This window comes from Buteo buteo, chromosome Z (genome assembly GCF_964188355.1).
Source record: "Buteo buteo chromosome Z, bButBut1.hap1.1, whole genome shotgun sequence".
Taxonomy (NCBI): domain Eukaryota; kingdom Metazoa; phylum Chordata; class Aves; order Accipitriformes; family Accipitridae; genus Buteo; species Buteo buteo.
In genome coordinates this window covers 89,307,996-89,335,255 of record NC_134204.1, presented here as the reverse complement: position 1 = coordinate 89,335,255, position 27,260 = coordinate 89,307,996, and the positions used below count along the sequence as shown (strand labels likewise).

General features: G+C 63.3%; 4 protein-coding genes across 6 annotated transcripts; 1 reads left to right on the top strand and 3 right to left on the bottom strand.

Moving 5' to 3' along the window:
* Positions 1 to 394: 394 nt before the first annotated feature.
* Positions 395 to 4,864, bottom strand: DMWD (DM1 locus, WD repeat containing). Its single transcript, XM_075020525.1, has 4 exons — positions 4,481 to 4,864; positions 3,622 to 3,804; positions 1,374 to 2,546; positions 395 to 747 (listed from the first exon to the last, which is right to left on the bottom strand). Exons 1-4 carry the CDS (start codon positions 4,844 to 4,846, stop codon positions 700 to 702), a joined length of 1,770 nt encoding a protein of 589 aa, XP_074876626.1. The 5' UTR covers positions 4,847 to 4,864; the 3' UTR covers positions 395 to 699.
* Positions 4,865 to 5,162: 298 nt separating this feature from the next.
* On the bottom strand, positions 5,163 to 16,875 carry SYMPK (symplekin scaffold protein). 3 transcript variants are annotated; one of them, XM_075021517.1, is made up of 27 exons: positions 16,808 to 16,875; positions 14,940 to 15,050; positions 14,447 to 14,512; positions 14,306 to 14,359; positions 14,119 to 14,192; positions 13,724 to 13,850; positions 13,389 to 13,638; positions 13,108 to 13,278; positions 12,490 to 12,729; positions 11,163 to 11,317; positions 10,916 to 11,066; positions 9,973 to 10,186; positions 9,720 to 9,870; positions 9,398 to 9,633; positions 9,115 to 9,196; positions 8,905 to 9,018; positions 8,680 to 8,827; positions 8,451 to 8,611; positions 8,252 to 8,360; positions 8,083 to 8,183; positions 7,899 to 7,989; positions 7,206 to 7,307; positions 6,928 to 7,115; positions 6,138 to 6,314; positions 5,821 to 5,907; positions 5,476 to 5,709; positions 5,163 to 5,391 (listed from the first exon to the last, which is right to left on the bottom strand). In XM_075021517.1, the coding sequence occupies exons 2-27, from the start codon at positions 15,039 to 15,041 to the stop codon at positions 5,230 to 5,232; spliced, it is 3,747 nt and encodes a 1,248-aa protein (XP_074877618.1). In that variant the 5' UTR covers positions 15,042 to 15,050; positions 16,808 to 16,875; the 3' UTR covers positions 5,163 to 5,229. The 3 variants fall into 3 exon arrangements, with proteins under 3 accessions (XP_074877618.1, XP_074877619.1, XP_074877621.1); XM_075021518.1 differs by lacking the exons at positions 14,119 to 14,192; positions 14,306 to 14,359; positions 14,447 to 14,512; positions 14,940 to 15,050; positions 16,808 to 16,875 and having other exon boundaries at positions 13,389 to 13,541; positions 13,621 to 13,638; positions 13,724 to 13,847; XM_075021520.1 differs by lacking the exons at positions 14,119 to 14,192; positions 14,306 to 14,359; positions 14,447 to 14,512; positions 14,940 to 15,050; positions 16,808 to 16,875 and having other exon boundaries at positions 13,389 to 13,541; positions 13,724 to 13,831.
* Positions 16,876 to 17,240: 365 nt separating this feature from the next.
* IRF2BP1 (interferon regulatory factor 2 binding protein 1) lies at positions 17,241 to 19,685 on the bottom strand. The gene is made up of 2 exons (XM_075021524.1): positions 19,622 to 19,685; positions 17,241 to 19,192 (listed from the first exon to the last, which is right to left on the bottom strand). The coding sequence occupies exon 2, from the start codon at positions 19,094 to 19,096 to the stop codon at positions 17,954 to 17,956; it is 1,143 nt and encodes a 380-aa protein (XP_074877625.1). The 5' UTR covers positions 19,097 to 19,192; positions 19,622 to 19,685; the 3' UTR covers positions 17,241 to 17,953.
* A 4,077-nt stretch (positions 19,686 to 23,762) lies between these two features.
* CCDC61 (coiled-coil domain containing 61) lies at positions 23,763 to 27,208 on the top strand. The gene is given in 15 exon segments (XM_075021523.1): positions 23,763 to 23,784; positions 23,787 to 23,829; positions 24,436 to 24,587; positions 24,674 to 24,756; positions 24,847 to 25,004; positions 25,109 to 25,261; positions 25,357 to 25,528; positions 25,620 to 25,702; positions 25,801 to 25,940; positions 26,032 to 26,110; positions 26,227 to 26,291; positions 26,407 to 26,485; positions 26,596 to 26,659; positions 26,793 to 26,859; positions 26,950 to 27,208. Coding segments are annotated over 15 exon segments (1,458 nt in total). The 3' UTR covers positions 27,048 to 27,208.
* The last annotated feature ends 52 nt before the right edge of the window (positions 27,209 to 27,260 follow it).

Below are 27,260 nucleotides of genomic sequence, written 5' to 3'. Positions count from 1 at the left end.
CCAGTCCATCCGTGTCTCACCACATCACCCAACATGTCCCCAGTCGGTCCCTGTCCCACCACACGTCACCCATCGTGTCCCCAGTCTGTCCCCATGTGCCTCCCATCATGTCCCCAGTCCATCCCTGTCCCACCACATCACCCATCATGTCCCCAGTCGGTCCCTGTCCCACCACACGTCACCCATCGTGTCCCCAGTCCATCCATGTGTCCCCATCTCACCCAACATGTTCCCAGTTGTCACCCATCATATCCCCAGTGCCGGCACATCCCCAGTCCGTCCCTGCGTCCCCACCTGGCACCCAGCATGTCCCCCACCCGTCCCTGTGCGGCACCCCTCATCTCCATCCCCAGTGTCCCCAACCCATCCCTAGACACGTCAGGGCCACCCCAAGTGCGAAAAAAGTCTCTTTAGTATAAATAAGGGGCAGAGCCCGGTGGACCCGCAGCGCGGCGGGGACATAAAGTGACGAAGGCACAGGGCGCCCCGCCGGCATGGCACCACCACCCCGCCGGGGGACGATGGTGGGTGGCCGTGGGGACAACGGGGCGCCTGCCCACCCACCCGGGGGGGGGCTCAGTAGTATGGGGACGGAGCGGTGTCCTCGAGCGGGGCGGTGGCACCCGTGGGGGTACGTACGGGTGACGGTGACGCTGTCGGGTGACGGTGACAGCACCGGGTGACAGCACCGGGTGACGGCTATACCACGGTGCCGCTGGGGGAGCCGCCGTTCTGCGAGGACAGTCCCTGCGAGGGAAGGGGACAGCAGTCACTGGGGGTGGGGGCACAGGGACACTGGGACACCCCCCTGCCCTGTGATGTGGCACTGTGCGGGGACGAAGCCCCCATGGAGGCGGGTGACACCCTGGGGGGGGGGTGGAGGGGACAGAGCAGGGTACCTGCAAGCAAAGGGACCCCAGTGACCACCCAGCAGCCACCCAGCACCCCCCCAGGCTGCCAGCAGGACACCACCAGCCCCCCAAAAAACTCCTCTTTGACTCCTCATGCTACTGATGGGACCTCCTGAGTCCTCCCTAGCCCCCCCTAAACCCCACTCTGTCCCCTCAGGCTGCCAACAGGACCCCTTGAGTCCTCCTCAGTGCCCCCCAAACCCCCTTTTCACCCCTCAGGCTGCTGGTGGGACCGCCCAGGCTGCTGACAGGACCCCTCAAGTCCCCCACCCCCCCAAAACCCCTCTCTGCCCCCTTAGGCTGCTGACAGGACCTCCCAGGTTGCTGATGGGACCCTTCAAGTCGTCCCCCCCCAGCCCCCCAAAACCCCCCTTTGCCTCAACAGGCTGCTGATGGGACCCCTTGAGTCCCGCTCAGCCTCCCCCAACCCCCCCCTCTGCCTCTGCCCCCCAGCACACTCACAGCCTTTCCAGGCCGGGCCCAGGTGCAAATGAGTCCCTCCTGGCAAGCGGTGACGATACAATCCTCCAAGAAGAGCAGCACCGTCAACCGTTCATGGGCGATCTTCTTGCAGACGAGGGGTTCCAGCAGTGGCACCTCGTGAATCCGGGGGCACAGCGCCGTCCCCAGCACCTTGGCTGTATCTAGCCGTCCCCGGGATCCGGCACCACTGGGAGGTTTCTCCCCGCTCCGGCTGATGTTACCCAAACTGTGGTAACGTTTGTGCTCTTTTTCGGCGCCCGAGGGTCCCTTACGTTCCTGCAATGTCAAGGTGGCGAAGCGACCAACGCTGAGGGCTGGGGGGACGTCAGGCGGGGGGCCGCGGGCCGAGCCCGTCCCTGCCGGCTGCGGGAGGCTGTTGGAGCGGGAGAGTGAGCGGGGTAGCCCTGGCATGGGAATGCTGGTGTCCCCCGATCCAGTGAGGGTACGGGCGCGGGAGAGGGGAGGCCGAGGGTAGAGGACGTCCTCGGTCAGGTCCCACAGGCAGAACTGGGTGTCCTGGCCAGCCGAGCCAAAGCGGTAGGTGACAGCAGGGGAGCGGCGGACAAGGGGATCGGGGGGCTCGACCTCCTCCTCACCCCCACTTAGCTCAGGGGGCTGGGGGGTCTGGGCTGCCTCAGTGAAGGGATCGAAGGCCACGGCGTTGACCCAAGACTTGTGACCGTGACCTCGAGCCACCACCCGCCCCTCGGCGAAGGACCAGACGGTCACCAGGTCGTCCTCACCCCCTGTCACCACGTAACGCCCGTCGGGGCTCCAACAGACGCAGAGCAACCCCCCGAAATAACTCTTCATCATTCCCTGCAGCAGCATGGAGTCGAAGTGGAAGACACGCAGGCAGCCGTCCTGGCTGACGCAGGCCAGCGAGCGCCCGTCCGGCGAGAAGGCAAATTCGTTAAGAGCCCCCTCGCCCACCACCCATTTGAGGAGGGGGTTTCGGGGGGTCTTGCTCTTACAGGCAAAGACACTGAAGCCCTCGCCTTGCGTCAGGAGGTTGTACTGGGGGGCCGAGGCCCCGCAGGGCTGTTCGGCGTCATACAGGTACAGGTGGCCGCTGGCGTGGGAAGCCAGGAAGAGCCGCTCCGTCTCTGGCAGCCATTTGACGAAGGTCACCTTCGTCTTGTCGATCAGGCGCTGTGGGGCAGGGGGAAAAAGGGGGGGGTCAGGGTGGTGGGATTGGGCCCCCGGGCACGTCTGGGGACAGATCGGCAGCACAGTGCACCCCCGGGGTGTTGCTGAGGGCAGAGCCCAAACTGGCACGTCTGGGGACACAAGTGAGTGCCATGGCACAACCCTGGGGTGTCACTGAGAGCAAAGCCAAAAAAGAGGCATCTGTGGACCCAAATCAATGTCACAGTGCAGCCCTGGGGCATCACTGAGGGCAAAGCCCAAAGCGGCATGTTTGGGGACACAACTGAGGGCTGAGGCACAACCCTGGGGTGTCACTCAGGGCAAAACCAAAAAAAGGGGCATTTGGGGACCTGAATCTGTATCTCAGGGCAGCGCTGGCGTCTTGCTGAGGGCAAAGGGGAAATGGCATTTGGGGACATGAAGTGGCACATTTGGGGACCCAAATCCACATCATGGTGCAGCCCCGGGATGTCACTGAGGGCAAAGCCCAAAGTGGCACATTTGGGGACACAAACAGGCACGTTTGGGAACACAACTGAGTGCTGTGGTACAACCCTGGGGTGTCACTGAGGGAAAAAGCCAAAAAAGGGGCATTTAGGGACCCGAATCAGTAGATTTGGGGACCCAAATCCACGTCACGGCGCAGGCCTAGGGTGTCACTGAGGACAAACCAAAACCAGCATGTTTAGGGACATGAGTGAGTGCATTTGGGGACACAAGTGAGTGCTGCAGCACATCTGGGGACATGAGCGAGGGCTGTGGCACAACCCTGGGGCACTGCCGAGGGCAAAACCCAAACCAGTGCGTTTGGGGACCCAAATTGGTGTATTTGGAGACCCAAATAGGTGTCACAGTGCAGCCCCCAACTCTTGCTGGCAGCGCAACCATCGTGGACCCCTAATGAAGCCGGCCCCTAACGATCGCCACCCCGGTAAAGCTGCCGTCTCTTGGCGGGAAGAAACCTCGGCCCTTCTGGCATCTCCCCATGCCCAACCATTGGCGTGGTGGCAGCTCCTGAGGGGCGGGGGTGGGGTGGGCTCCCTTTGTGCCCCATCTCCCCAACGTGGGTGGGGCTCACCTCCTCGTTAAAGAGCTTGCTGGTGTCCTTCTTAACGAGGTCGAGGTACTGGACCTGCCCGGCTGAGAAGCCCACCAGGAGAGCGATGGTGTCAGCAGCGGCGGTGAACTGGTTGAAGTCATGGCAGGTCGGCTGCGTCCCCTTGTAAATGCGTTTGTCGATGGGCTTGTGCAGGTCCAGCGACTGCGGGGGGACGGGGACGTCACCATGGGGGAATGTCGCCGTGGGGGGACGTGTCACTGAGGGGGACACCCCCCCCCCCCGTGCCCACCCTACTGCTTCTGGGGGGTCCTTGTCACTGTCACGCCACTGCCTGGCCTGGGCCAACCAACCCCCTGGGCTGGGCTCCAGTGTCACCAACGTCCCTGTGCATCCTGGGTCACCATTACCAGCCCCAGTGTCACCATCCCCATTAGCAGGCAGCTCCTAGGGGTTCTGTGGTCACCATTACCAGCCCCGGTGTCACCGTCCCTGTTAGCAGGTGGCTCCTGGGAGGTCTGGGGTCACCGTTACCGGCCCCAGTGTCACTGTCCCTGTTAGCGGGTGGCTCCTGGGGGCCCTGCGGTCACCGTCCCCGGCCCTGGTGTCACCGTCCCCGTTAGCAGGTGGCTCCTGGGAGGGTCTGGGATCACCGTTACCGGCCCCGATGTCCCCATCCCCGGTTGCTAGACCCAAGCCCCGGTACCGGCCCCATGTTGTCCCCTTTAACGGCCCCGCTATCACCATCACCCACGGGCACCCACCACCACTCCGACAGCCTCGCTGTCCCCAGCACCCCCGTTAGCGACCGGCCCCCTCAACCCCCAGGTCCGGCTCCCCGGTGTCCCCCCCCACTCCAAGGCCCCGGTTCCCCCGTTACCCGACGGCTGCCGCGACCACCGGAGCCGGCCCCGCCGTAGAAATAAAGCTCTCGGCCCAAGTTGAAGCAAACCCGGCTGCGCTCCGCCGGGCCCCCCGGTTCCTCAGCAGGGGGCAGAGCCAACCGCACCATGGACAATCGCACCGGCGGCAGCGCGGCCGGGCCCGGGGCGGCGGCGGCGGCGGGGCCCGGTCCGGCGGCGGGCGGGGAAGGCCCGGGGGCGGCGGCGGGGCCGGCGCGGGGCCGGGACTCGGGGCCCAGCAGCCGGTAGGAGCCTTCGCGGGTGCGGAACTGGCTCTTGAGCTCCAGGGGCTGAGCCGGGAGCACCGCGGGGCCCTCGCCCCTCCCCGGGGCCGCCGCCGCCATCTTCCCGCCGGAAGGGCGTCACCGCCTGCCGGAAGTACCCCGCCCGCCCGCTGCCGCCGCTGCCATGGCAACGCGCTGAGTCACGCGTGGCCACACCCCCTCGGCACCACCCCATGGGGACCAGGCTCCGCCCCGGCCCCGCCCCCAGCGCTCAGACACCACTCATGCCCCGCCCCTAGCCGCTCAGGCCACGCCCACCCATAGCCTGGGACCGCTCCCCCCGAGAGCCTCAGGGTGCTGGGGGAGGGGGTGACCCCTCCCTGGGGGGGTAGGTCCAGGGTGCCCCCCCACAAGCAGACACAGCCCCAGGTTCTTCCTACGCCTTTATTAAGCACAGCACCCCAGGGGTTGGAGGGGTAGCACCCACTGCCACCCCCCCCACCTCAGCCCTCTGTCGGGCCAGAGGGAGGATCCGGGGCCCCCCCGGGGGGCACCTCGGGGCTCTGGGTGCCCGGGGGTGGTGGTTCCGAGGAGGGGGGGCTGCTGGGGGCTGCCTCAACTGGGGGTGGCACTGCTGGGGGGGGGTCCGTGCTGGTGGGCGGGTCCTGGATAGAAAAAGGGGGGGGGGGTGTTAGAGATGCCCCCCATCCCAAGAGGGGCACACAGGGTGCTGGGGAGGGGCTGCATACCTTGGGGGGGGCCGTTGGGGTGTCAAGGGTGGCATCAGGGGGGGATGCAGCCTCCCCCGAGCTCTCCTCATCCTCGGTAACGCTGATGAAGATGGAGGGGGGCTCAAGGTCGGCCCCCCCCAGGTCGGAGGGTGCCTCGGATGGGGGTGCCCCTGCGGTGGGACCCCCCCCCGTGGCTGAGGGCAGGGCCTTTCCCTTCGCCTCTTCCTCGCTTGGCCGCTTCGGGGGCTTCTCCTGGGTGTCGGGGTGGGGGGGCAGATAGAGAGGGTGAGGGGGGGGCCGAGGCCAGCTGGGGGTGGACTGGGGGCATCCTGACTCCCCCCCACAACCCATCTGCGCCCCCACCTCTCCGGGCGGCCCCTCCCGGGCGTCAGGCTCATGGCGGGTGGAGGCCTCCAGGATGGCCATAGTGGAGAGCGGGATGTGGGCTTGCTGTGGGAGGGGGGGCACAGGGTCAGGGTGGGGGGACACACACAGGCACACTCCCTAGCCCTCTGCATGCTGGGAGTCATGCCAACCCCCCCCCAGGTATGCTGGGAGTCACACCAAGCATGCATGGGTGGGGGTCCTCCTCACTGGAGGGGGTTACACCAACCCCCCCCCCCCGTGCCTGCTGGGGGGTGTCATATCCTCCCCCCCCCACCGTGGGGTGGGGGTGTCACCTGGTGGGGGGTGAGGGCCCGGACGTGGCTGAGGAGGGGCTCGCGCAGTTCGGGGCACTTGTCGAAGATGGCGGCCAACTGGGGGGGGGGCAGCTGCAGCACCACCTGGAAGGACTGGGGCTTCGTGCGCTGGCAGCACTTGATGAAACCTTCCCAGACTTTGGGGTACTTCCACACCTAGGGGGGGGAACACATGGGGGGGTTAGGGGAGGCCTGGGGGGGGTCCCCTCAGCCTTGGGAGGCAGAGGGAGCAGGGGGAGGAGTGGCTGTCTGTGGGCAGGGGGGACAGTGGGCATGGGGACAGACAGACATGGGGACGCCAAGGGAGGGAGGGACAGGAGGGACAGACACCGAGGGACAGAGGAACACGACTGACAGAACCCCAGAGGGACAGACACCCACTCCAAGGCACCCAGGGATGGCAGGACAGGGCAGACGGACACCCAGAGGGACAGACACCCACTCTGAGACACTCAGGGGCAGGACGGACAGACACCCAGGGATAGCAGGACAGGACAGATGGACACCCAAGGACAGCAAGAGAGGACAGACACCCAGAGGGACAGACACCCACTCTGAGACACCCAGAATGGCTGGCCAGGACAGACACCCAGAACAACAGGACAGGACAGACGGACAGCGTAAGCAAACCCACTCCCCCCTCCATAACCAACCACCCAACCTCCCACCCCCAGAATCAGAACAATCCCTCATCCCCAGCAACCCAACCCCAGGACCACCACCCCCCCTCTAGGTGGCAACACCCGGACAGACAGACAACCGGACAGACCTGCTTCATGATGAGCCGGGAGAGGATGTTCATGACGAAGCCGCCCAGGCGGGGGTACATGGTGAGGGCCTGGATGACGGTTCGCATCAACAACATAGGCAATGGGTTCTGCTCCATCAGCTGCTGCATCACCACTGCCAGCACCTCCGAGGTGTACACGTTTCGCTCAGCAAAGCACAGGTTGGTGGCTGCACCAAAAAGGAACAAAAAAAAAAAAAGTGTCATAGCCCCTTTGCCGTGACCCCAACCCCCCCTCTTTGTCCCTGTCTGCGTTGTACCCTTGATGATGGACTTCATGTCGCACTTGGAGGAGTCGATGTTGTGCAGAGCGATGAGCAGCTCTCCCGGGTTCAGCGGGGACACGGCTGAGGCACCGTCACCTGCAAGGGGACAATACCGGGTGGCCTTGGTCCTCCAGCAGTCGGGGTGGGGATGGGGTTCAGGTGGCAGGGCTGGTGGCCCGTCCCGTGGTGGCCCCAGAGGTGAGGGCTTGTCCCTGGGGTCACCTTGTGCTCCTGCAGCTCTTCCCAGGGAGATGCCATGTTCCATCGTCCCACCCCAGCATGGGCCCGTATCCCCAGAGAGGGCACTGGGATTGCCCCCATGGCTGTCCCATGGTGTTCCACCCCAGGGAGGTCCCATGTCCCACCTCCAGAAGGTCCCATGTCCCCACGGCAAGCACTGGGACTGTCCCCAGGGATGCCCCTCTCCTGTGTCCCACCCCAGGGAGGTCCCATGTGCCCACAGTGGGCACTGGCACTGCCCCCAGCGAGGTCCCATGTCCCCACAGTGAACACTGGGACTGCTCCCAGGGATACCCCATGGTGTTCCACCATGGGGACGTCTCATGTCCCACCCCAGCAAGGTCCCACGTCCCCACAGCAGGCACTGGCACTGTCTCCAGGGAGTTGCCGAGCTCCGTGTCCCACCCCAGGGCTGCCACATGTCCCGGGGCTGTCCTCATCTCCTACCGTGCTGTGTCCCCAGTAGACGGTTGAAGACCTCCTTGACCACGATGGGGTTGAGCTTGATGAGTTTGGGCAGCGCCTGGATCACCTCTTTCTGCACCCAAAACAGCAGCAGGGGGATGTCAGGGGAGGTGACAGAAGGGGAGGGGACACCAGGGGACACCAGGGGAGGAGGGGACACTCTGACCTTCTCCAGCCCGTTGAGGACGGGGATGAGGAACCTCACATCCGGCAGCCGCTTGTGATAGAGGTCGCGGACCCTCTTCACCAGCTCGGGTGAGGGAGGCACTGCCAGGAGGAGGTGGCACGTCACCACCAGGCACATGCCACCCCACCGCGTCCCCTCCATCCCCTACCTTTGTCCGTCAGGCTGTGCAGGCAGCGCGTCACCAGCGTCTCGGCTCCCTTGGGACAGTTCTCCACCAGCAGCAGTAGCTCAGGCGAATTCATCCCCATCCCACGGATCTACGGGAGAGCCACCACTGGCATCACCGGGCCACCGCGTCCACTGTCCCGTGTCCCCTCAATGTCACCCCTGTCCACCACGAGCCTCACCGGCTGCTCGATGACCCGCAGGACAGTGCGCTTGATGTCGGCGATGGCCTCAGTGTAGACAGAAGCCAGCTCATGGATGAGCTTGTGGTTGTGGGGCAGCAACGCCAGGTAGAGGTAGAGGCATTGCTTGATGGTCTCCTCCGTCCAGGGTGCCGCCACCTCTGTGTCACACACGATGTCACTGGAGCCCTGGGGACTGGTGGGTGCCACCCTCCTCCCCAAAACTCACCCGTGTCTTTGTCAGCCCCGAAGAGGACGGAGGGTGGGTTGGGGTGCACCAAGAGCTGCAGGTAGTTGAGGGCAAACTTCTCCACGTACTCCCGCAACTGGTCCTTCTCGTACATGCGCTTGATGAAGAGGAGGGCCTGCTGGCGTACCTACGGGGGGGGGTGGCCACGTGTCACTGGCACTGGGACAGGGGTGTCCCTTGGGGCACCAAGCCCCATGCCCGTACCTTGTCCTTCTCATGGGAGCTGAGGTCCAGCAGGACATGGAGGTACTGGAATTGCCTCGATGGCCGCTTGAAGATGAGGTCACGCAGCGTGGACATGCCTAGGTAGGTCCGGCTCTGCCAGGGTCGGGGGGGAATGATGACGGTGAGGGACATTGGGGCTTGTCCCCGTGTCCCCAATCCTCATGTGTTCCCAACCCTGCGGGTCCCCACCTCATCCTCGCAGTACTTGCGGATGACTTCCAGCGCACTCTCGGTGATCAGCGGCGCCTCCAGCACCACTTTGGTGAAAATCCTGCCGGGAAACAGACATCATCAGGGTGGGGATGTCACCGGAGGGGGACGCCACCGGGATGAGGGACACAGGTGGGCAACCCCACGGACCATCTGGAGGGATGTTTGTGGCCCAAGAGCTGCAGCTCTTGCTGTGCTGGCTCTCTGGAGCCTGGTGAAGCAGCTGGTGGCACCGTCCCGTCCCTGGCGGCACCATTCCTACCCGTCCTTTTGGTCAGGCTTCTCCTGGAGACCGGCGAGGAGCCCAATGAGACACTCATCATAGCGCTCCAGGCTGCCGGTGGGGTATCGGCTCAGGTAGGCGTTGTACTCCTGGAAAAGCCAGGCGAAAGCCAGGTCCAAGCGGCCACGGATGTCATCGAGGACGAAGGCCAGCACCTCACTCTTCAGTGGCACCTCGAACTGTGTCACCAGCGAGGCCAAGATCTTCACGCGAGCCTGCCGACGGAAGCAAGAGGGTCTGGGTGAGGTTTTGGGAAGGGGGGGATATCACCCCAAAGCTGGGGGGCGGATGTCGGGCATACCTGGGCGGCCCCGCTGCAAGCGACGGCACGCTCGGCACGCAGGATGCGTTTGACAGCGCTCAGCTTCAGCTTCTCCATCTGCGCGTCGCTCAGCGGCTTGAGGACGTCAGCCAGACGGAAAACCTTCTTACGGCCACCAGCGCCCGCCAGCCTTGGAGGAGGAAAAGGGTTGGGGAGGTGGGGGAGAAAGGGTCCGTCAGCACCCATGGGTGCTCCCCTGTGGGGGTGGCGAATCAGGAGGGGGGGTCCTCACCGGGGCTGTGTGGCTGGGATGATGGGCTCAGGGCGACGTTTGGTTTGGGGGGCTTCCTCCTCTAGCAGGTTGGCGGCCGAACCTTGGGCACCCAACACGGAGATGGCCTGGCCCTGGGCCAGTGCTGACAGCCGCCGCTTGATCACCACGCTCTCCGGCTTGGCCGCCTTCTCCTCCTTTGGTTCCTCCTTCAGGTGTTTCGTCTGCTCCACACCTGAAATTGTGCGAGGGATATTGACTCCTCGCTGTACCTCAGTTCGGGTTAAGAAACAACTTGCCGGTCTTGGGGTGAACTTGTGAGCTGGAAAACTCCCAGCTCGCATGTCAGAGGTGTCAAAAAATATTTCAAACGGTGGTTAGGAAACCCAAAAATGCAAGATAACCAAAATAAATAACAAGATACTGGAGCTAAACTGAAGATTAACTTGTCTATACTACTAACCAGCAGCCAACTACTTAATTGTAACTCGAGTCTTAACTCAGTTTTCCGTTGCATGTTTCTTCCATGCGGTAAATAGGGAGAACCTCATCATCAAACGTAATGAGCCTTGCCAAACCACCTTTAACCATCGTTAAAATTCCACCCAATTCTCTCAAATTCTTATTGTACCTCAATAAACCTTTCTTTTGTATACTGCTGACTAGCAACCAACTACTTAATTCTGACCTGACTCTAAGTTTTCTAGCACGTTTCTTCCGTGCAGTAATAAGCCAAACCTCGCCATCAAACCTTGCCAAATCTCCATTAAATGTTGTTAAATTCCACCCAACTCCCTCAAATTCTTCCTGTACCTCAATAAATCTCTCTTTCAAGCGAGGTGCATTCCACTCATCCATGACCAATGGGGAAGGGCGGGTGGGTGAGCACCCCAAAAAGTTGCTGTGCCACGGGAGGAAAAAACCAAAAAGGGACATGTGCACCCGACCGCCGGTCCCTGCTCACCAGGGCCAAGTCCTGCCGCCGTCATCTGGGTGGCCATGAGCCGGGAGAGGTGTTTGATCTGCGCCTCGGTGCCGGCCGACTCCACAGGGGTGTAGGTGGCCTGGAAGGACGCAGGCATGGCCTCAGGGAGGTACACCATGCTGATCAGCACCTGTGAAAAATGGGGAGGACACTCGGTTAGAGCCGCCACACACACCTCAAAGCGCCAAAATCCCCCCCTTCCTCCATCAGCGTCGCGTTCCCTGACCAGGTTGGCGACGTTTTCCGGGGTGAGGAGTGGCTGCAAGAACTCAGCGGTGATGTCTGTGTCCGAGGGGACGTTGGTCTGGCCGGTCGCTTTGGGTGCCGTCACCGTCGTCGGCTCCAGGTCTTTGTCCTCATCATCCTCACCCAGGGGGGGTTCTGCCAGGATGGGGGGGTTTGATTGGTTACCACTGGGAAGGGAGGACCCCAGAGAGGGAGTGGGAGGACTCGGGGAGTGGGGGGCTGTCGTGCCACCGATGGTCCCCGGGAGAGCACTGGGAAGACCCTGGGAGAGGACTGGGAGGACTTCAGGGGTGTTTAATGCCATCGCACATCCCCAGAGCACTGGGAGGATCCTGAGGGGCACTGGGAGGACCTTAGGGGCTTTTAAAGTTACTGCCCACCCGCAGTGTGACCAGGAAGGGACTAGGAAGACCCTGAGGGGCACTGGGAAGACCCCGGATGGCACCAGGAGTACCTGAGGAGCATTTAATGCCACCGCCTGTCCCCAGGAGGGCACTGGGAGGACCTTGAGGGGATTGTAATGCCACCACCTGTCCCCAGTGTCCCCAGGAGGGCACTGGGAGGACCCTGATGGGCACTGGGAGGACCTGGGGGGCATCTAATGCCACCGCCTGTCCCCGGGAGGGCACTGGGAGGACCCTGGGTGGCACTGGGACGACTCCAAGGGTACCTAGTACCACTGTCTGTCCCCAGCAAGGACTGGGAGGACCCTGGGTGGCACTGGGAGGACCTTGCAGGGTTGCAATGCCACCACCCTGACCCAGGAGGGCACTGGGAGGACCTCAGGAGGGACTGGGAGGACCCTTTTGAGAGTGTGCTGTGCTACCACTCACCCCCAGTGTGACCCGGAGAGGACTGGGAGGACCGCAGGAAAGACTGGAAGGACCCTGAGAGGCATTTAATGCCACCACCCGTCCCCAGTGTCCCCACAAAGGCACTGGGAGGACCCTGAGGGGCACTGGGAAGAACTAGGGGGCATTTAATGCCACCGCCTGTTCCCAGGAGGGCACTGGGAGAACTCCAAGGGTACCTAGTGCCCCTGTCAGTCCCCAGCAAGGACTGGGAGAACCCTGGGTGCACTGGGAGGACCTTGGGGGTCTGGGAAGACCCTGAGGGTGTGCTGTGCCACCACTCACCCCCAGTGTCACCAGGAGAGGACTGGGAAGACTCCAGGAAGGACTGGAAGGACCCTGAAGGGCACTGAGAGGACCCTGAGGGGCATTTAATGCCCCAGAGGGTGGTGGAAGGGCCCCCAAGGCTGGGCAGTGCTATGAAGGAAGGGACAAAACCAAGAGCCCGGCTCTCACCGATCTTCATCTTCTTAAGGGTGGTGTCGGGCTCATCGCGGGTTCGTTTGCGGGCGTCGCGGGGGCTGGGCATGCTACGGGCGATCTCAGCCTGTTGGGTGCCCAGGTCGACGAGGAGGGTGGTGATCTGGGGCTGGAAGTCCCCCGAGGACGGGTGCCGCAGGACGCTGAGTAGGTGCAGCTTCAGGTTCTTACGGACGCTGCTCACCTGTGACTTGGCCAGGGTGGGGGGCAGGTTGGCTGCAAAGTTTGGGGGGGAACAACACTGTGTTAGGGACACCTGGGGACATGGGACACGGTGGTTGGGGTGGTGTTGGGGACATGGGACACCCAGGTCCACAGGGACGTGGGACACTGTGGTTTGGGTGGCATCAGGGTCTGCTGCCTTCAAGAGGGTGTGGGTGAACCTGGGTCCTCCGTCGGGATAGAAAGTGGGTGCTCAGGAACCGGGACTGAGGACATTCGTGTCCCCAGCCCCACCGGAGGTGGCTGTGGGGACCTTGAAGATCCAGGACTCCCCCACCCCATCACATCCCGTGAGCGCTGCAGGGACCAGACGGCACCTGAAAACTCTCCGTTTCCATGGGCAACAGTGACACCCGGCAAGGTGACATTTACCGTGAAGGGTCTCGTAGGCTTGGATGACCTCAGCCATGAACATGGGGCGCTGGCGGGCGATGGTGGCCAGGGAACCCAGCGCAGCTGTCAGGTTGATGCTGGAGATTGCTGGATGCACCATGAACTTGAGGAGCTGCTCCAGGGCAGCTTTGCCTTCCTCCCACAGCACGTCTGCGGGGACAGAGAGGGGACACTCAGCTGGGTGTCACCATCCCCATGTCGTCCCCATCCCCCTCCGCCTCTCGGAAGGGATCCCACCACCCTGTGCCCACCAGCCTCACTGTATTTGATATAAGGGTGGTCTTTGGGGATGCGCTCGAGGCTGATGTCGTTCTCGTGACGTTTGGGGACGTCAGAGTCGGCCATGCGGGGTGACAGGGTGATGATGAGTCCCTCCACGAACTTGATGGCATGGGTGCGGATGCCGTCGTTATCTGAGTCGAGGAGGAGGATGATGTCGCTGGCCATGGCCGCCATCATCTCCCAGCAAGCTTCCTGTAACTCGCTAATCACCTTCGATTTCACCATCCACTGTAGGCAGGGAGGGATTAAATCTCACCGGTGGATCCCCCAGCACCCATGGGTGCCACTTCCCAGCACCCAAGGAGTCTCTCACCTGCAAAGCCACCTTGTAAAGTTGGGTCATGGTGAGGATTGCCTTCTTCACCACGTTGACATTCTCATCCTTGAGCAGCATGTTGAGGTTGGCGATGAGCTTCAGCAGCAGCTCAATGTCCCGTTTGCTGGCGGGGGGACACACAAATGGGTGGGGGGACACACAAATGGGTGCTCCTCCACCCACAAGATGGCACCCCAGGAGAAGTTGGGTCCTCAGCACCCATGTCTTCTCCTGCCTGCATCCCCAAAAGCCGTGATGGGGCCCATCTGTCCCCAGGGGATGGTGCTGGGTGTCCCCAGGGCCTGAGAGCAGGTGCTCAGCACCACACACCCACTGCCCCTGCAGGGTGACAACCCCCCCCCCCCAAAAGTGGGTGCTGACCCCCCCCTTACCAGGCCTCCTCGATGAAACCCACCACGAACTTCCGCACCTCGATGGACTTGTCAGCCTGGAAAGCGATGATCTCCTGCGGGGGGTGACATGACACAGTGAGGGGGGGGGGGCTCAGCACTGGGCTGGATCCATCCTGCACCCCTCTGGATCTGTCCCAGGCCACCCACTGGATCCATCGCCACTCACATCCAAGAAATTGTCCAGCAGTGTTGGGTCCTTGTTGATGATCAGCTCCTGCACCTGGGGACAGAGGGTCACAGTAGGGATGTGGGGACATGGCAGGGGGAACACCCAGCCAGCAGGTGCAGGATGCGGCCACCAGCTCACCTGCTTGAGGATGTTGATCTTGGAATCATTGGTGATCAAAGCCGCCTGATTGAGCAGATCCACCACCTGCAGAGACCAACTCAGTCCTGGGGGGCAGACACTGGGGAGGAGGTGTGTCGTGTCCCCTCCCTCCCCCCCCATAGGGGATTCACTCATGCTTCCCTAGATCCCGGACACCCTGTCCGTACCCCCATCCCCAAGATCCCCCTGCCACTGGATCCCTGGGACCCTGTCCTCCCCCTGCCCCATACCCCAGGGATCTTGCTGCTCCGCCCCACAGGATCCCAGGATCTTTACCCCTCCATCTCACTGGATCCCAGGGATCCTGGTGCCTCCCCAGTCCCAGGGACCCCCCCCAGCAGATCCCAGATCTCCCCGCTTTCCCTGATCCCAGGGACAGCCCCCCGTGGATCCCAGATCTCCCCCCCTTCCCCGATCCCAGAGACCCCCCCCAGCAGATCCCAGCCCCCCCACCAGTGAATCCAGGCCCCACCCGCTCGGAAGTGCTCATGCCATCGCTACCGCACTCTTCCTCGCTGAAGAACTGGGAGGCCACGCTCATGCGGGGGCTGGGGCCTTCAGCTGGCCCCGCCATGGCTCTGTCCTGGGGGGTACAACCGCATCACACCCTATAGGGCCCCACTGGGCACTACAGGGGCCCCAGGGTGCTCCTACACAGCTCCCAGGTGCCCCATATGGGTTGTCCCAAATACCCCCCCATATGACACCCCCCCCCGCCCAGTGCTCTATAGGGCCCAGAGACAGTCCTTGGGGTACCCTATACTGACCAAGGATGCTCTATATGGCCCAGGGACACCCCATACAGCCCCTCGGGTACCCTATACAGCCCCCAGATACTCTATATGGCCCAGAGACACTCCACACAGCCCGTGCTATGACCATACAGTCCAAAGACACCCCACGCAGCCCTTGGGATACCCTATACAGCTCCAGGATGCTCTATATGGCCCAAAGACACCCCATGCAGCCCCTGGGATACCCTATACAGCTCCAGAATGCTCTATATGGCCCAGAGACACCCCATACAGCCCCTCGGATACCCTATAAGGCCTCCAGATGCTCTATACGGCGCAGAGACGCCCCATACAGATCCTGGGGTACCCTATATGGCCCCCGGATGCTCTATATGGCCCAGAAACACCCTATACAGCCCCTGTGATGCCCTATACAATCCCAAGATGCTCCACACAGCCCAGAGGGGCTCTGTATACCTCCTAGGATGCCCTATACAGCCCCTGGATGCTCTATATGGCCCAGAGACACCCTGTACAGCCCCTGGGATACCCTATACAGCCTCAGGATGCTCTATACAGTCCATACACAGCCTGTATAGACCCTGGAATATCTTATATGGCCCCTGGATGCTCTATATGGCCCAGAGACACCCCATACGGGCCCTGAAATACCCTGCAGAGAGCCCAGATGCTCTATACAGCCCAGAGATGCTCCATACAGCCCAGAGACACCCTGTACAGCACCTGGGATACCCTATAGGGCTAGGATGCTCTATATGGTTGAGACGCCCCATACAGCTTCTGCAGTGCCCTATACGGCCCCAGGGTATTCTATGCGGCCCAGAGCTGAGCCATACAGTCCTTGGGACCCCCTATATGGCCCCTGGGATACTCCAGCTGCCCCTGGAGTGCCCTATACAGCCCCAGGGTGTCCTATACCCCCCCGGTCATGTCCCGTACGTCCCCCCCCAATCAGTGCTAACCCACGCCCCTATGCAGCGCCTGCCATCACACACACCCTATAGAACCCCATTCCCACGCAGTCCCAGTCCCTACAGAGCTCCCCCCACCCCAGCACAGGACCCTATAGAAAGCCCTCCCTCCATACATCCTCCCAAGTCCTATAGAGCCCCATTTCCCCCACAACTCTTCCCACCCCCACATGCTGCCCAGGGCCCTATAGCCCCCACCCCTACAGTGTCCCCACCTCCCTATAGCACCTCATCTTCACAACCCGTGCCCATATACACCCTATAGGGCCCACACACCGCCCAGGCCCTTACAGAGCGCCCTCCCACACCCCCCCACACCCTTATAGGCGCCTATAGCCCCCTGCCCCCCCGTCCCCCTCCCTCCCAGAGCACCCCGCCCCCACACATTCCCCAGTGCCCTATAGAACTCCGCCCCCCACACACACTCCCCTATAGGGGTCTATACCCCCCCTCCAAGCCCCACAAGGCCTCCACCCCCTATAGAGCCCCACAGCCCTGGGCCCCGCCCGCCCCGAGCCCCTATGGATCCCCCAGACCCCTACAGAGCCCCGCAGACCCCTACAGAGCCCCCCAGACCCCCCCCAAGCCCCTACCGAACCCCCCATCCCCCTCACCACCGCCCGCGCGCTCGGCGGCCTCCGCGCCTCCCTGCGCCCGCGCAGCCCCGCCCCGGCTGTGACGCCAGCGCGGCTGGAGGTTCCCGCCGGGAAACGCCGGCTCGGCCACGCCCCCTTCCTCCCCAGGCTCCACCTCCTCGCGAAAGAAAGGCGGGGGGGGGGGAAGGGCGCGCCCAGGTGGCGCGCGAGCCCGTGACTTGGGGGGCGCGTACTTGCCCCGCCCCGGCCCCGCAAGCCCCGCCCCCTCCCCACCCCGCCCCCTCCCCCCAGCAAAGTCGCGGCTTAACCAAACCCCCCCCAAAACAAACGTCGCTTTATTGACCAAAAAGCCGCCCCCCCAACGCCCCAAAAAACCCCAACAGAGCTTCGGGGACCCTCCCCCCACGGGACAGGCACTTGTCAACCCCTACTCGGGGGGGGGGGGGGGCGGGTTATGGTAGGGCCTCCCAAAACAATGCCTGGGGGGAAACCGAGGCACGGTGCCGAGAGGGGGGGGCCCCCTTGGGTGGGGTTCCTGGGTCCCTCAGCAGGGTTGGGGGTCCTTTGGGGAGGGCAGGAGACTCTCAACAGCGTTGGGGGTCCCTTAGGGGGTCCTGGGTCCCTCAGCAGGATCAGGGGTCCCTCAGGAGGGGCTGAGTGTCCCTTGGGGGGGTCCCGGGTCCCTTGGTGGGGTCAGGGGTCCCTCGGGGGGTCCCAGGCCCCTCGGTGGGGCCGAAGGTCCCTCAACAGAGTTGGGGGTCCCCTGGGGGGGATCCCAGGACCCTCAGCAGGGTCAGGAGTCCCTCAGCAAGGTTGGGGGTCCCTCAGAGGGACTGAGTGTCCTTTGGGGGCGGTCTGGGGTCCTTTCAGGGGGTCTGGGGTCCCTTGGGGGGTCCTGGGTCTGTCAGCGGGGTCAAGGGTCCCTCAGCAGGGTTGGGGTTCCCTTGGGGGACGTGGGAGACCCTCCACAGTGTCAGAGGTCCCCTGGGGGGCGTCCCATGTCCCTCAGCAGGGTTAGGGGTCCCCTGGGAGGGTTGGGGGTCCCTTTGGGGGTCCTGGGTCCCTCAGTAGGGTTGGGGGTCTGTCAGGGGGGTCCTAGGTCCCTTAGCGGGATCAGGGGTCACTTGGTGGGGTCAGGAATCCATCAGGGGGGTGGGGGGTCCCTCAGGGGTCCCTCTCCCTCTTGACACGGACGTCCCCGGCCAAAATGGCAGCGATCTCACCCTGCATGAAGGCCCAGGGGAGGCCAGATCCAGCCAGGGGACATCGGCCCCCGCTGGGACAGTGCACCTCCCCACCAGCACCCCGTGCCCGGATGGCACGACGGGCACAGGGGAAACAGAACCGATGCGCTGGCACCGAGGGGCACTGCACAAAATGGGTGTCCTCCAACCGTTGCTGGCACAAACCGCAACACAACGTTGGTGACGTCAAATCCTCCGCCGGGCGACGAACGCCAGGTGGTTCATCGGGTGAAGTTTCACCCGGCGGGTGCTGCCGGTGCAGTGGCGGTTCATCTGGTTCTGGCGAAGCTTTGCGACGTCGACGCGGCAGTGGCATCGGCGGAGGCAGCGGATACTGCTGTGGCAAGGCTTCAGGTGCTGGCGGGTGGCGGAAGAAGCGGACAGCTTCAGTGAAGAGTTCAGCCAGAAGACGCCAATCTCCACTGCCCTGCCGCTTCTCATATTCCAGGTACTTGTAGCCAGAGGAAATGGCTTTCCCAGGTGCCCGGAGGCAATCCTGGAACATCTGCTTTGCCAGGCCCAGCACACCGGCATAGACGCTGCCGGAACCGCAGGGATATTCGGCAAAGAGCTTCAACTCGAACTCGAAGCCGGGCCGGGGCGCGGCATCAAAGGCGAAGACTCGTCCCACCAATGCGTGGTCCTTACGGAAGCGGACGTTGAAGGGAGCACAGCCGGCGAGGGCAGCCAAGCGTTCCCGCACCGCCGGTGGCTTTCCCTGCCAGTCCTCAGCGCGACTGCGCATGGCTTCGCTCAACTCCGCCAAACACTCGACATCGCGTGGGCGGCACGGCACCGGCACCGATGGCCCGCGGCGCTCGGCCGTCGTTTCTTCGGGGCAATTTAGCCCCTCGGCCAGGCGTGATATCGGCACGGCGTCACGGTGCCGGCTTTCAGCGTGCCTGTGCCGGAGGCGACGGGCGGCTTCCAACAACGGTTCGATACGGTTGGCGCCTTCGAAGTTGACGCAGCCGCGGCAAACGGCCTCACTGAAGTCCCACACCACGGCCCAGGGCATTTTGGGTAGGTCACACAGGTAACACCACTGCCGCCGCCACGACATGGCGGGGCCGCCGGGAGCCTTTCCTCGGTGCAGCCCCCTCTCGTAGGGCTCTCTCTCAGCAGGTGCTCCTCGGGGGCGACCCCTGGGTGGGGCCCTCTGTGCAGAGACCCCTCAGAGGGGCCCCTCGGTGGGTCCCCTCTCAGAGTCCCCTCCCCCCAGCAAAGACCCCTCAGAGCCCCCTCGCAGGGTCCCCCCTCAGCTCAGCCCCCCTCAAAGTCCCGTCGTCCCCCCCACCCAGGGTCCCCCAGAAGGTCCCCTCAGAGTCCCCCCCCCAGCAAAGACCCCTCAGAGTCCCTTTAGAGGGTCCCACCTCAGCTCAGCCCCCCCAGAACACCCCCTCAAAGTCCGTCCGTCCCCCGAAAAGACCCCTCGCAGGGTCCCCCCTCAGCTCAGCCCCCCCGAATGTCCCCTCAGAGTCGTCCCCCCTCCCAGGCTCCCCCCTTAGCACAACGCCCTCACAGGGTCCCTCCAGAAGGTCGCCTCAGAGCCCCCCCAGACCCCTGACAGCCCCCCCCCGTTACATACCGGACTCGCGCCTTAAAGGGGCCGCCGGACCGCGGCGGGACGGCGGGAGGAACCGGGGGGGGGGCAGTGGCCACTGCGCCTGCGCGGGACGGCGGGCGGCTAGTGCGCCTGCGCAAGGCGCGGGGAGCGAGCCTGCGCCGACGCGGGGGTGGGGGAGAGAGGGCACGCATGCGCACGGGGCTGAGAGCGAGGGGCGGGGAGGAGGGCGTGGCCGCTGGACGGTGTAGGAGGCGTGGCCGCCGGCCGTGGGCGTGGCCGCCGGCCGCGTGTATCAGGGGCAGAGCCCACGTGAGCGGCAGCGCCCGCGCGAGGGATCCTGAATCCCCTCCGGCCCCGCCCCTTTGACACAGACCCCGCCCACCGGACACCTCCCTGGGCAAAGCCCCGCCCCCCTCCCGAAGCCCAGCGAAGAGGAGCGCTCCCCCTCCTTAGGCCACGTCCCCCTCGCGCTGTCGGGCGGGGGCGGTCCCATCCCTCTCTGGCTCCGCCCCTTTTCCGTCCTCGCCCCGCCCAGCCGCTGCTGGTGCCCCATGGACCCCCGCCCCCCCGACTTCCTTAAGCGGGACCCCCCAGGAGGCCTCCAGTACCAAGGGCTCCCAGACCGGCGGTGAAGACCCCCGGGACCCTCCCGCCATCCCCGGGACTCGGGGGCCGGTACCGGGGATGGCGGGGGGAGCCTATAGAGGCTGGGAAGGCTGGGGGTATAGGGGGCGAGGATGGCCCCACCCTCGTGGGATTGGCCCCGCCCTCGTTATTGAGGTCGTTGCCGTGGCAACGGAGGTGGTACCCAGGTGACGGAGCCGTTGCCATGGCACTGTAGTCAGCACCGGGGAGGGCGGGGCATCGGGGTACCCCGCCCCTCCGTGGCTCCGCCCCCTCACCAGTCACCCCGACCCCGACCCCCCCCGCCGCCGCCGCCGCTGTCCGTGGTGCTGAACCAGTGCGGCCGCGTCCCGCCAGGAACCCCCGTCCCCCTCCCCAGCCCCCCATAGCCCTCAGCCCCCCATGTCCCCCAACCCCCCCTACTCCCCACCCTCCACTTACCCCCCCCCCAGGCCAAGCCAATCGTGCCCAACAGCATGGCGAGGCTCATCATCAGCAAAGGGGGGGGGTGACAGCAAAGGCTGTCATGGAGAAATTGGGGGCTTGGGTGTAAAAGGAACTAGGTCTTAAGACTCATTGTTTTAAGACTATTTGTTTTGTTGCATAAGACTATTCATATTAGACATATAACTAATGATTAGAAATTGGTTTAGAGAAGATTAATAGAATGCAGGTGCATATAAAACAATATCTATGAGTTGCTTAATTGTTTATAAGACTCTCGCTTCATGGCTGGCTTAGAATCCAGTCAAGCTGAATCAACAGAGAAAGGATCATACATCTTAGACCTAAGACATGAGAGTAAGTGATTAACTTTAGAATAAGATAAATTAATAACATAACCTAAGCAGTTTTCCTGGAGACCCATAGATACCTCTGAAGTGTAAGAAGATAAGTGATGATGGTGACTGGAGACTTTCTGCCCGTGACCACCAATCCCAGAGGAACTAAGACATGAGAATGGAGAATGGATGAGATAAGATGATAGATGATATCGATATAAGAACAGAGAATCGACTGGAAAATTACAGAGACTTTGGATTGGGCAATGGGTGGCAGAAGGGTATAAAAGATTTGAAAACTTTTGGAGGGTTGCCATTCACTGCAGTGGTGACCCAACTCTGAGTTGTGAATAAAGCAAACCTAGAGAAACCCACGTTTGTAAATTCTTTAACATTAGGTGCAGCTCAGCCAGAAGCCAGAGGGTCTCAAGCTCCAGGAGTGGGTGGTGATGGTCAACGGCAAATCCACCCAGCTCCATGTCACCATCCATGTCATCATCTGCAAGATCCAGGAGGATCCACAGAACAACAGTTGTCTCAGCGTCAGCTATGCCAACATCACCAGGCCAGTGGCAAACTCCAATCCCACCGGTTCGCCCTACTCCAGCTCCACAGACACCTTGCACTCAACTGCTGCCATCTCAGGTGCTCCTGGCACTTTGGGTGCCTTCACCAGCGCTCCCGGTTTTACCAGCAGCAGGTAAAACCTGTTTTGGCCACATCTGGCCATCAGCACCACCTGGAACACCTTGGCCAGTTATGGTTATGTCGTGGTTTAACCCCAGCCAGCAACTAAGCACCACGCAGCCGCTCACTCACTCCCCCCCCACCCAGTGGGATGGGGGAGAAAATCAGGAAAAGAAGTAAAACTCCTGCGTTGAGATAAGAACGGTTTAATAGAACAGAAAAGAAGAAATTAATAATGATAATGATAACACTAACAAAATGACAACAGTAGTAATAAAAGGATTGAAATGTACAAATGATGCGCAGGGCAATTGCTCACCACCTGCTGACCGACACCCAGCCAGTCCCCGAGCAGCGCAACCCTGCCCCCCCCTTCCCAGTTCCTAAACTAGATGGGACGTCACAGGGTATGGAATACACCGTTGGCCAGTTTGGGTCAGGTGCCCTGGCTGGGCATGAGAAGCTGAAAAATCCTTGACTATAGTCTAAACACTACTGAGCAACCACTGAAAACATCAGTGTGTTATCAACATTCTTCACATACTGAACACAAAACATAGCACTGCACCAGCTACTAGGAAGACAGTTAACTCTATCCCAGCTGAAACCAGGACAGGTTACAACCCAGCAGTGGGGCTGGGCTTGGGTTCAGCAGTGGGGGTCACTGGTGTGAATCTGGCAGCAGCCACCAAACTCTTGGCTTCCTATGCGAACGATGCAGTTGCCAGCCTGGTGGTGCCCACCTTTGCCTTGGGTTCGTTGCCCACCACCAATGGTTACTTGGCCCCGGTGGCCACTGCCACCATTCTCTTAGTGGCCACCAGCTTGTTTTTGGCACCTGAGAAGCTGATTGAGGGCACCAAGGAGCTAGTGGAGATCATGGTGGCAGAGAACCTGGTGGGTGCCATCCTGGGCAAGGGGGGGAAGACCTTGGTGGAGTACCAGGAACTGACAGGCACCCGGATCCAGATGTCCAAGAAGGGTGACTCCATCCCTGGCACACTCAACCACAAAGTCACAATCACAGGTCCCCCCACTGCCACCCAAGCTGCCCAGTATCTCATCAGCCAACATGTCACCTACAAGCAGGGTGTGAGGACCACCAACCTGCCCAAAGTGGGCTAGGGCTGGTCACCCAGTGGCTGGGGTGTCCCATGACCATGGTGGCATCTCCGAAGGTCCCTTGGGTGGCCAACAGCCATGGTTTTGGCATCCTTGGGTGTGCCATGGGCATGGTGGCATCTCTGAAAGTCTCTTGGGTGGCCAACAGCCATGGTTTTGGCACCCAAGGTGTCACCCCAGGAATGGTGGCATCGCTCCAGCACCCTTGGGTGGCCCCAGTGTCACCCCAGGGGTGGCATCACCCAGGTATCTGATGGACCATGGGGGGGGGTGACACACCCTTGGGGGGCAGGGCAGCACCCCATGACATGGACGGGGGGCACCGGACGAGCGTTGGGGATATTGGGGACTCCCCGCCCCGCCCCTCCCCTTCTTTCTGTACATGTTTGCCCAGTTTGGGGGTTCTTCCCCCCCATTAATAAAACTGATTTGAGGTTCAGTTGCCTCACCCTTGTCTGTGCCCCGCCCCCACCGTCGCGTCCTCCCTCCCCCCCGACCCCTCCTCATGCCCCAGCCCCAGGGGTCCCCCCTCTTCCACGTCCCCCCACCCCGCCCCCAGTCCCCCCCCTTCCGTGCTCGCCGCGGGCATGAATGGAGCGGAACGTCGCAGTTATCAATGGCGAAGGGGCGGGGCCACGCCGCGATCAATGAAAGGGAGCGGGGCCTCCCTGGCGCCTGCGTCGAACTCGCCGCTCCTTCCCAGCAGGGGGCGCCACAGGCACAGGTCGCTCCTCCCCTTCCTGGGGAGAAATGACTGACAGCCACAGTATCCAATGATGCAGCGGAGATGGGAGGAGGGCTCCGCCTGGTAGCCAATAGGAGCAGGAGGCTGGGGGGCAGCAAGAGGGTGCGGGAAGCGGCTAACGGCCGCCTGCAGGGAGGCGGGGCGTCAGGTGACAGGCGGCGGCAGAAGCCAATGAGACGGCGGAACCAGGCGTGACTGGCCAATGGGGCGGGAGCAGGGCTGCCGCGGGGCGGGGTTGCGGCTGAGGCGACGAAGGAGCGCGGCGGGCGGTGAGTGACCGGGACCGGGGACGGGTCCCTCGGGCTGTCCCCGGGGCCCGCTCCTTTCCTCGGCCCGGTGACCGGCCGGGGGGGGGCCTCTGGCCCCCAGCAACCCCCCCCAGGCTCGGGCTTCCCCCGGTATCTGCCGCTAAAGAGCCCCCCGGGCCCGGGGCCAACCCCGGCACCCCCAGAACAGACCCCGGCCCCCCCCGGAGCCCCTCAAAGCACCCTCCCCAAACCCTGGGCTCCCCCCTCCTTCCCCAAGCAGCCCTCCCAGCCCTGGGCTCCCCCTGTATCCCTTTGTGCTCCCTCTACCCCTTCAAGGTGTCCCCCTGCCCCCAAAAAGCTCTGCTCCCCAAATGCCCTGGGGTCCCCTCCGGTTACCTCCCCTCCTGCCCCCCTCATCAGCATCCCCCCAAAATCTGCCTTCCCCCCCCGCCCAGCAATTCCGCTCCCCGTCATGCACCCACCACCCTAGAATTCCCTCCCCCCCAGTCCCCAAGCCCCTTGAACCTGGACCCCTTTCCCAGGCGTGCCCCCTCCCATCTCCTGGGGGTGCCTCCCTGCCTCCCAAGGGTGCCCCCCACCCTGCAGATTCCCCCCCCTCCTTTCCAGCACCATGGGAGAGCCACGGTATCTTCAGGCCGACTGCGCCTTCCGGCATGGCGGGCACACCGTCCGGCTGACCCTTGCCCGGTCGGCGCTGGAGGTGGAGGTGGAGGCTCACCTCACCGCTGACCAGTGGAGGGGCGAGTTCGATGCCGCCTGTGAGTCTCGGGGGACACACACACAGACTGAGGAGACACCCCCCCCCATGAACGCTGACCAACCAAAGCTCTGCTCTTCCTCACAGTCATCGAGGACCTGACCCACAAAACAGGGAATTTCAAGCAGTTTGGGATTTTCTGCAGCATGTTGGAGTCGGCACTGATGCAGGTGAGATCAGTGCCACTCCCCCCACGCCATCACCATGGCGTTTCGAGGGGGGGTTCAGCCTCTCCCCCCCCAAACTTTTCCCCTCTGCAGAGCAGTGAGTCCGTCAGCCTTGAGCTGCTTACCTACGCTGACCTGGAAACCCTACGTAGTCGGAAAGTGGGGGCAATCACACGGCCCCCTGCTTCTGCCGCTTCCCTGCTCAGCGCCAAGCGTTACCTCATCCTCGTCTACTCCGTCGAGTTCGACAGGTGACACGAGGAGGGGGGCACACGACACACCAGGTGGGGGGACATGGCAGAGGGGACATCACCGTCACCCTACTGCGTGTCTGGTTCCCCCCCCACCCCCCCAGAATCCACTACCCGCTGCCGCTGCCCTACGCGGGGAGGCCAGATCCTGCCGCGCTGCGCAAACTAGTGCGGGAGCTGAGGGATGAGCTGGCGCAGCTCCGAGCTCGGCATGGGGAGGATCGCCGAGACGCCGAGATCCGGCGCCTGCGGGATGAGTGAGTGACGTGGGAAGAGCTCAGGAAACCCCCCATGTTACGGTCAGAGCGGAGGGACCCCCCCCAAAAAACACCACCCTGCCACTTCCCACCAGGCTGCAGCGGGCGCTGGAGGAGAAACGGGCAGCGGAAGCAGCACTACGGCGAGAGCCGGACGGTGGGACAGCGACAACGACAGCGCTGCGACGAGCAGCGAGACGTTTGGAGGATGAGTTGTTGCGGGAGAAAGCCCGGCACCAACATGAACACCGGCAACTGACCGCCGAGGTGGGTTGCTGCCGGTTGGGGGGCTGCTGATGGCGCTGGGGCGGGGGGTCGCTGGCGGCGTGGTGAATTTTTCCACTCCCCCTTCTCGCAGCTGGCGGAGGCAAAGGCGTCAGAGCGGAGGCTGCAGCTCCGTGTGAAGAGCCTGACGGCTGAGTTGGCCTCCTGCAAGAGGGGGTGAGGCCAGGGTGGGGTGCCTGGGGGCCCCCCCATGAGCCTGGGGTGCCCCCCCATGTGTTGTCCCCCCCACCTCATGGCACTGGTCTCCTCGGCAGCCGCCAGACGCCCATCGGCACAGCCCCTCGTTCCCAGGAGCGATGTTCCCCATCGCGTGCCTGGCCGCCACGCTCGACATCTCGAGAGAGTCGCAGTGGTAGCCAGGGCCATCCCCCGGCGCGGTCCCCATCGCCTGCAGGTAAGGGACATTTGGGGACACACGTGGAGTGTTGTGGAGGGGGGAGACACACATGGGACGGACACAACAGCATTCACCCCCTCCCTGCCAGGCCCCCGCCCAGCACGCTTTGACCCCACCGCCTTCGTCAGAGCCCGGCAGCGCCGGCAGAAGGAGACCGAGCTGAAAAAGTAAGTGGTGACACCAGGGTTGTCACTGTCCCCTGTCTCCACCACTGCCTAGGGGGCTGGGGGGGGGGCCCTCCCTCTGTCCCCCCACCCCTCGCCACTGTCTTCCTTGGGTGCAGCCAGCGGCGCGGGGCGGCTTTTGGCAGCACCAGCCCAGCGAGAAGCCATGGCCGCAGCTCTTCGGGTGAGTGGAGAACACGAGGGCTGGGTAGGGGGCACCCTGGGGTGGGGGGGCACCCACTGGGTGCTGGGGCTCCTTCTTCCCTAAGCTTGCTCACCCACTCTGTTTCTCCCAGCAGCCGAAAGCTTCCGGAGCCGGCGCTCAGCAGTGAGCTCTGGCAGCGAAGCTGATGAGCGCTCCGAGCCCCTGCCCCCAAGGTAAGCACCGGGGTGGGGGTGGGCAGGACGCCTGGGTTCCCCCGCCTCCCCAAGGCACCCTGGGCCCCACCCCAGGCACCCCTTAAACCGCCCTCCCCCACTTTGGGCAGGGGCAGGAGGGTGAGCCGTACCCGCAGACCCCTGAGTGCCTCGTCCTCTAATGGCCCCGGCACGGTGAGTGGCTGCCCAGACTCCTGGGACCCCCCCTCTCTTTCTGAGGTCCCCCCCTGCACCCCCAAAGCAGGGTGACCATGGTGGCGGGGGAGACACACATTGGTGCCACCCCTCTGCCTCCCTCTACCCCCAGGTCCCTTGCCCGGCTGCTGGCCACAAACCACCCACGGGCAGCGCTGCTGGCAAGCGCCCCGGTAAAGGTGAGCTGCCCCCTGCCCCTGCATTTTTGGGGTGCTCCCCCTGCCAATTCAGGCTTTTTTTACCCCATTTTCCTCTGCCCACCCCTGCAGAGAACCGCTATGAGAAGCCCTCGGCTGAGCTGGCCGAGATCGACGCCCGGCTGCAGGCGCTGCAGGAGTACATGGACAGCTTGGACACCCGCACGTGACCCCCCCAGGAGTCCCGGACTACCCCCTGGGGACCCCCAGAACCCCCCTGGGGAACTTCACTCCCCCCCCCATGTCCGCAGGGGGTGACAGTGCTGGCGTGGGGCAAGTGTCATCATCTGCACCTGTCCTCCCCTCAAATAAACCCCTGTGTGGGCCCACAGCATGTCCTGCTTCTTGAGGGGGGGCTGTCATGTGTCCCCCACCACGTCCTG